The sequence below is a fragment of the Schistocerca serialis genome, chromosome 1 (assembly GCF_023864345.2).
Source record: "Schistocerca serialis cubense isolate TAMUIC-IGC-003099 chromosome 1, iqSchSeri2.2, whole genome shotgun sequence".
In the NCBI taxonomy this organism is placed as follows: Eukaryota; Metazoa; Arthropoda; class Insecta; order Orthoptera; family Acrididae; genus Schistocerca; species Schistocerca serialis.
The window spans coordinates 1,286,956,534-1,286,964,769 of record NC_064638.1 but is presented as its reverse complement, the minus strand read 5'-3'; the positions used below and the strand labels follow the sequence as shown (position 1 = coordinate 1,286,964,769).

Here is an 8,236-nt window from a genome sequence, read left to right as displayed (position 1 = left end):
CAAATAGTTATATGCCACATAATGGCACCAGACCAATAACTCTACCTAAAGTCAAGAACTTAGAACTGATTGAATCAACAACCCATAAAATTAACAAAATGCAAACAAAACTGAAAAAATGAAATATTCTTGCTCCACTGACTCACAAATCAGTGCAACAGTGTAAATCAACCTGCAAACGCACAACATATAACGAAACAGGCAATTGCAACAAAGTTACATATCAGAAAAGAAAAAGACTCGGTAACTAACAGAAATAGAAATTGAAAGTATCTTCGAATCTCATCACTGTATTTGTTATTTTGCAAATAAAAGTGCATTACGTTTAAAAAAAAAATTGCTGTTGGCTCTATCTCATTTTTTCATTTTTACGTCGCTGCACCTGCCAGCCTTCTTTTCATACTAACTTTCAGGTGTTGACAAAGATGCTTCCACAAGCATTTTAAACTACTGTATCAAACGTAAGATACGAAATTGCAGTAATGAACTCAGTTTGAGCAAGAATGCGCGGAGGAAGAGTGCTAGGAACTCGTTGGAAATAACTAAACACTACGAATCGACAGATGTGTCCTTGAAATGTGTCAGAGCCAAGTGTTTTGTAGCAGTGCTAAATTCGAAAAAGTAACTAAAAAAATAAATAAAAAATCAGCCGTTCTCGTCCGATCAACAAAGATAAGCAACAACATTAGTACTCAGTTGGGTGAGCGCCTGGGAACTCTGGCTGTGTTCATTTTTCGCTTTTTAGTCGCTACTCCTGCCAGCCCTCTTTCCATACCACCTTTCTGTTGTGACAAAGAGACTTCCTTAAGCATTTTAAACGGCCGTAAGAAACGAAACTGCAGCAACTAACTCAGTTTGAAGGAGTATGTGCTAACCAAGTTTGCCAGGAAGTCTTTGAAAACGACGAAACAGTACGAATCGGGCGGTATGCTCCGAAATACGTCAGCGCCTATCGTTCTGCAGCGGCGTACAGCTCCAAATTCGATTTGTAATCATAAATTGATTCATTTGTCCTCCCGCAGACGTTTCTCGCGCTTGTGCTGTCAAATGGACCGCGACCCGAGCGGCAGCGAGCGGAAGGGGAGGGGACAGGCGAGAATGCACCGCGCAAATTACACAAATATCTGGAAGCGCGGCGCGTGTCAGGCAGGTGAGAAAGCTTCCGTCGGCCCAGCAGGACACCGCAGCACCGCGCGCAGTCCCCCCGCCTCCCGGCCGCGCGCAAGCCCTAGAAGATGCGTTGCCCGCGAGTGTCGGAGGCCGCACGCACCAAACGAATGATAGGCGGTGCATCGAGCAGCTGCGCGCTGCTTTCGAGGTGGAAGGACGTCCTTTGCGTCAAATGTGCCACGGAAAACGGCGATTGCGTGTGTTGGGAGAAGGGACGAACGCCTCTTCTGCCGTGCGGCTACGTTATAAAGACAGCAACGGCCATACCATGTTGAATACACCGGTTCTCATCCGATCACCGAATTTAAGCAACATCGGGCCTGGTTAGTACTTGGCTGGCTGCCCGCCTGTGAACACATGTGCGGCTCGCTATTGTGCGTCGCAAGTAGGAGAGGATTTCCCGGCCGTCCCGCCGCCGCCGGCCGGCCACGAGACCGTCCCCGCGCCCGCTGCCCGCTGCCCGCTGCCCGAGGTGGACAGCGAGCCCCCGCCGTCGCTGCTTTGGCGAGTATAATTTATTTCATTGACCGGTTATTTCTGGAAAACATGGCATCAACGACAAACAGGAGGGACACGATTCAGTGTACTTTCGATAAGAATGGTGAAAGACCGAACGCGTTTGAAATTCACAATTGGGTCATTGACGATGTGAAAGTACCAGCAGAGGAAATCGAGGGACTACAACTGGACTTTATTTTGAATACTCTGTTCGTAAAAATCGGGAATGCCGCGGAAATTGATAGAGTAGTAAATCTAAACAGGGGCATCTGGAAGTTCAAACATAGGGACGGAACCACAAGTAAGGTCACGATCCAGCATACTGGTTACGGAATCAGGAATATAAAAATATACAATCTGCCTTTCGAAGTCCCTGACGAAGAAATTGTAAAAACCTGCAGACTATACGGAAACGTTTTCGGGATATCGAGAGACAAGTGGTCGAGTGCATACCGCATTCAGGTAGACTCGGGTGTGCGCATCGTAAAAATGGACCTAAGGAAACACATTCCGTCGTTCATCAACGTATGCGGGCACAGAGGCTTCGTCTCGTACACAGGCCAACCTCAGACGTGTTCCATCTGTCATGCCACGGATCACATGAGGAATGACTGCCCACGAAAACGGCCGGTACAGCTTCCTAGAGAGAATACGTACGCAGGCGCGATGATGAATCTCAACGCAGATTTTCCGTCGCTGAGAACAGCGGACTCTGCCCCGCAGCCACAGGAAGAGGACAGTAACGACAACGAGCCTGCCGCCGCGGGCCCCGCCGCCGCTACAGCCGAGCAGGACACAATGGAGGAGGAGGAGGCCACAGAACCCGCTGCCACGGCTACCCCCGGCCCCGAGCCGGCCGCCGGGCCAGCACCCGGAAGCGCCGACAAAAGGAAGATTAGCGACGGCAGCTCGGACGAGGCCGAACAGCAAGTACAGCCCAAGACGGCGCGTACACAGAAAACGCTGGCGAAGCAAGCGAGAAAGGAAAAAGAACCAGAACGAGAAATAGAAATGATGGAAACTGAAAAATCAGAAAATGAAAGTGGTACTCCAGCCACACACGAACAGGCACGCGAGCAGAAGATAAGAGAAAATGTGAACCAACTTAAAAAGATACTGAAATTTAACCAAGAAGATGACGTCGCCGCAACCACCTCCAAGAAGAGGAGCGGAGAAAAAGCCAAGGGGAAACAGCGGAACACAGAAGAAGACACAGAAACGACAAACAAAACGGCAAACAAAACAGGAACCAAAAAGGAAAGGAAAAGGCAAAATTCCAGTTCCTCACAGGAGAGGAGGCAAAGCGGGCCAGACCGGCCACAGCTGCAGCACACGGACTCCGACGACAGCTCTGACGGACAATAGAAATGGCTAGGCTGGCAAAAAACTCATACCAGATAATCACTTGCAACGTAAATAAAATGACTACAGCAGTAAAGATAGACGCCCTCGCACAGTTCTTAAGACACAGAGCCGCAGACGTAGCGCTTTTGCAAGAAGTGGCATCGACGGCGATAGAACGGATACCGGGGTTCGACATCTACACAAACATAGACCCAGAATCGAGGTGCGGCACCGCGATAATGGTCAGACATGGAATAGAAACTGACGAACCCAAGATGTTATCAAACGGCCGAGGAATTGCGATCCAAATAGAGGGCACGTTAGTTGTGAACGTATATGCACCGTCAGGCACAAACAACAAGAGAGCCAGGAGCGACTTCTTCAATGAAGAAATATGTGAACTTATCCTACACAACAACAACATCATAATTGGTCGTGACTTCAATTGTGTGACCGCTCAAGAGGATCAGATCCCAGTGGCAAACGTGTGCGCCGAATTACTAGAACTTTGTTAAACGGTTAAAACTGGAGGATTCGTGGAGAGTGAAAAATCCCGCACTCACAGAGTTCACATACTTCTACAGAAACGGAAGAAGCAGACTAGATAGAATTTACGTAAGCAGAGACTTGGCAGACAAAATATCGCGAGTGGAGGTCTGCCCAGTCATGTTTTCCGACCACTCCTGCTACGAGTGCAGCATCCGTTTGGAAACAGAGAAGACGGCGGCGGGAAGAAGCTCCTGGAAGCTTAACACCGACCACCTGCAAGACGTCGCTCTGAGAAAGGAGATAGCAGCCACGTGGCAAGAATGCTTGGCGCAGAGAGCAGAGCACAGCACCACAATAGACTGGTGGATTACGCGCACGAAACCAGCGCTGAGAAGACTGCTAATTCGGTTCTGCGCCGAAAAAGCGTTCTGGAGAAGGAACACTGCCGACTTTTATCAACAGTGCCTGAAAGATGCCCTAAATGCGCCGTTAGACGACCCATCTTTCTTGCCTAGGGTGAGGAGGATCAAAGCAAAAATGCTACTGATCGAACAACAGCAACTGAGGGGAGTAATCACAAGAAGTAAAACGTACGGCGAAGTGGAGGACGAGCCCGCTACCCTGCACCACATCAACAGGGAGAGGGAAAGGGCGGCGAGCAAGACCATTAAGGAACTGTGCGACGGCGAAGGGCGATCACTCAAAACAAAACCAGAAATTAAAAGACACATAGAGACGTACTTCGAACAACTCTTCCAAAAAGAAGAAATAAAACAACGAGCAGTAACAAAAATCTTGCAAAACACAACACGGATGCTAACGGAGGCAGACAGAACAAAACTGACGGAGACCTTCGACGAAGATGAAGTCAGAGCAGTCCTCAAGAGCAGTGCCAAAGGAAGATCACCGGGCACAGACGGCATCCCGACCGAGTTTTACATCGAGTACTGGGACATAATCGGAGGGAAAGTGACGGAGATGGTAAATGAGATCTTAGGCGGAGCAGAGATACCAGCCAAGCTCACGGATGGGACCATCATACTCATACCGAAACAGAAAAAGGCCCGAAGAATAGAAGACTACCGTCCCGTCACGCTCCTGAATGCCGATTATAAATTAATAGCCAAATGCCTCGCAAGCAACTTGAAGACTGCTATGACCAAAGCAATAAGCCAGTGGCAGACATGCGCAGTGCCGGGTAGAAGTATATTTAACGCTACCTCCACCTATAGAGACGTGATAGCACATGCAGCTACCAACAGGAACACAGCAGCAATAATATCCGTAGACTTCAACAAGGCTTTCGATAGGATCGACCACAGCTACTTAATGAAGACGTTAATAAGACTAGGATTCGGACCAAAATTCAACAGCATCGTCGAAAAACTACTAAAGAATGGCAAATCCAGAATAGCCATGAACGGCTGGACAACAAAATACCTAGCGCTAAACAGGTCAGTGAGGCAAGGCTGCCCCCTGTCAATGACCCTTTTTGCAGTAGCACTAGACCCGCTATTGAAGAAGATCGCAAATAGCATAGCAGGCTACACGGTGGAAGACAAAACAGAGGCTTGCGTAGCCTACGCAGATGACATGCGAATCTTCATCCAACAACGTCAAGAAATAAAAACGGTGGAAGAAGTACTGCACACCTTTGAAGAAGCGTCAGGTGCAAAAATAAACAAAAAGAAAACAGTGCTACTGCCAATTGGGAATAAGCAGATAAATGCAGCGAGTCAGTGGTATGAAGTAGTCGAGAACCACAAAGTACTCGGCATCTTCATGCAGCCTTGTCCACAAAAAATGGCAGCATACAACTGGAGGAACGCACTACATGTAATACGAGGCCTCACGAGAGTGCATTCAAACAGGCAACTAACCCTGCATCAAAGAATAGACCTCATAAACACAACGATCCTATCGAAAGCCTACTACCTGGCACAGATCCTGACCTTAACCAAAGAAATAGCTAGGGCAATCACTGGAGCCGTATACTACCTCCTGTGGCGAAGAGAAATCTTCAAGGTGGCGCAGGAAACATGCTCGCTACCGATAGAGGAAGGAGGACTCGGTCTTGTGGAAGTAAGAACGAAATGTGCGGCGCTTCTACTAAAAAGGACGCTGGAAATCAAGGAGAAGAACCCAGAAAGCATCACAGCAGCACTGATAAGAAGAATGAAACCTGCATCTGAAGAACCGCCAATAAACACGAGCCACATCCCGTATAAGATTTGCCACGTAAGACAATACTACATAGACAAGAGCTATGCATTGACAACCGTGGCAAATCCCAGTCACCGGACAGCGAGGCAAATGTACAGGGCGCTGAGGGGAAGGCCTGCCAGAAACAAAATAGAAAACAAGTTCCCCAATCACAACTGGCCACAGATATGGAAAAACATCACGGAAACCACGCTACCAAAGCACGTGAAGGCGAGCTGGTACCGAATAGTAAGCAAGACGGTAGCAACAAACGAAAAATTAGCCCGGATCAAACAGAGATTCAGATAAATGTGAAGCCTGCAACTGTGTCGACACATTAGAGCACCGCTTCACATGTAAAAACGGGGTCAGAATATGGGAAACGTGCCAGAGAATGGTGGCAAAAATACACTCCTGGAAATGGAAAAAAGAACACATTGACACCGGTGTGTCAGACCCACCATACTTGCTCCTGACACTGCGAGAGGGCTGTACAAGCAATGATCACACGCACGGCACAGCGGACACACCAGGAACCGCGGTGTTGGCCGTCGAATGGCGCTAGCTGCGCAGCATTTGTGCACCGCCGCCGTCAGTGTCAGCCAGTTTGCCGTGGCATACGGAGCTCCATCGCAGTCTTTAACACTGGTAGCATGCCGCGACAGCGTGGACGTGAACCGTATGTGCAGTTGACGGACTTTGAGCGAGGGCGTATAGTGGGCATGCGGGAGGCCGGGTGGACGTACCGCCGAATTGCTCAACACGTGGGGCGTGAGGTCTCCACAGTACATCGATGTTGTCGCCAGTGGTCGGCGGAAGGTGCACGTGCCCGTCGACCTGGGACCGGACCGCAGCGACGCACGCCAAGACGTAGGATCCTATGCAGTGCCGTAGGGGACCGCACCGCCACTTCCCAGCAAATTAGGGACACTGTTGCTCCTGGGGTATCGGCAAGGACCATTCGCAACCGTCTCCATGCAGCTGGGCTACGGTCCCGCACACCGTTAGGCCGTCTTCCGCTCACGCCCCAACATCGTGCAGCCCGCCTCCAGTGGTGTCGCGACAGGCGTGAATGGAGGGACGAATGGAGACGTGTCGTTTTCAGCGATGAGAGTCGCTTCTGCCTTGGTGCCAATGATGGTCGTATGCGTGTTTGGCGCCGTGCAGGTGAGCGCCACAATCAGGACTGCATACGACCGAGGCACACAGGGCCAACACCCGGCATCATGGTGTGGGGAGCGATCTCCTACACTGGCCGTACACCACTGGTGATCGTCGAGGGGACACTGAATAGTGCACGGTACATCCAAACTGTCATCGAACCCATCGTTCTACCATTCCTAGACCGGCAAGGGAACTTGCTGTTCCAACAAGACAATGCACGTCCGCATGTATCCTGTGCCACCCAACGTGCTCTAGAAGGTGTAAGTCAACTACCCTGGCCAGCAAGATCTCCGGATCTGTCCCCCATTGAGCATGTTTGGGACTGGATGAAGCGTCGTCTCACGCGGTCTGCACGTCCAGCACGAACGCTGGTCCAACTGAGGCGCCAGGTGGAAATGGCATGGCAAGCCGTTCCACAGGACTACATCCAGCATCTCTACGATCGTCTCGATGGGAGAATAGCAGCCTGCATTGCTGCGAAAGGTGGATATACACTGTACTAGTGCCGACATTGTGCATGCTCTGTTGCCTGTGTCTATGTGCCTGTGGTTCTGTCAGTGTGATCATGTGATGTATCTGACCCCAGGAATGTGTCAATAAAGTTTCCCCTTCCTGGGACAATGAATTCACGGTGTTCTTATTTCAATTTTCAGGAGTGTAAATAGAACGGACCAGCGAGCTATAACACCTACAGTCATCACTGCGCCCGATATCAAACCATTTCCCAGGCCGAAAAGGCTGGCAACCCTGTGGATCCTCGGCATGACAGGCCACGCCATCGTGACGAAGCGGCAGACGGACCACGTCGACTTCCTGATGGACCTCTGGGAGGAACATAAGGAAGCGCAGCAGCACAGGCGGTACGACGAGAACTTCCAGAACTTCCTCCGGATACCCCTGCAGGCAGCCATCGACGACGTCTTCCCCGGCGGCACGCGACCACCAGCGAGCCTCCCCACAGCACCACAGCAACCTCCAAAGTGAAGTGCAGTGATAAAAGTGAAATAGTACAAATCCAAAAAGAAAGTGAAAGTAGAAGTGCGCCAACGTGTTTTAAGAAATGCAGCAAAAAGAAAAAGAAAGTGTTTTTATCTGTGTGAACACCCTAGGGTGTAGTGTTTCAGTGCTACAACCTCCCCATCACCACCGGATAACAGGTACATATTAAAGTGTTCTTTCCCTTCCTAGGTGCCACAAAGTCATAAGAGGTACTAATAAACTTTGCACTCATCTCTGCTTTCACCTTCGTCCTTCAACTGTCAGATCTGTCTTTCCATGTAAATAATATGTGATGCATGCTTAAACGCCGAACTAAAACCGGACCTCCTTTGTTTCTACCATCCTTTCATGCCTTAAATGCAATATGTAA

General features: G+C 49.7%; 1 protein-coding gene and 1 pseudogene across 1 annotated transcript; both read left to right on the top strand.

Moving 5' to 3' along the window:
- The first annotated feature begins 1,423 nt into the window (after nucleotides 1–1,423).
- Nucleotides 1,424–1,538, top strand: LOC126429482 (5S ribosomal RNA; annotated as a pseudogene).
- Nucleotides 1,539–2,334: 796 nt separating this feature from the next.
- On the top strand, nucleotides 2,335–3,033 carry LOC126456904 (nucleolar protein dao-5-like). Its single transcript, XM_050092808.1, has 2 exons — nucleotides 2,335–2,617; nucleotides 2,702–3,033. The coding sequence occupies exons 1-2, from the start codon at nucleotides 2,335–2,337 to the stop codon at nucleotides 3,031–3,033; spliced, it is 615 nt and encodes a 204-aa protein (XP_049948765.1).
- The last annotated feature ends 5,203 nt before the right edge of the window (nucleotides 3,034–8,236 follow it).

Excerpts from the sequence above, each read along its gene's own strand:
- LOC126456904 (XM_050092808.1), top strand. The coding sequence starts at position 2,335 with ATGATGAATCTCAACGCAGATTTTCCGTCGCTGAGAACAGCGGACTCT. Across the intron at positions 2,618-2,701 it reads AGTACAGCCCAAGACGGCGC|AAAATGAAAGTGGTACTCCA; the intron begins GTACACAGAAAA and ends CTGAAAAATCAG.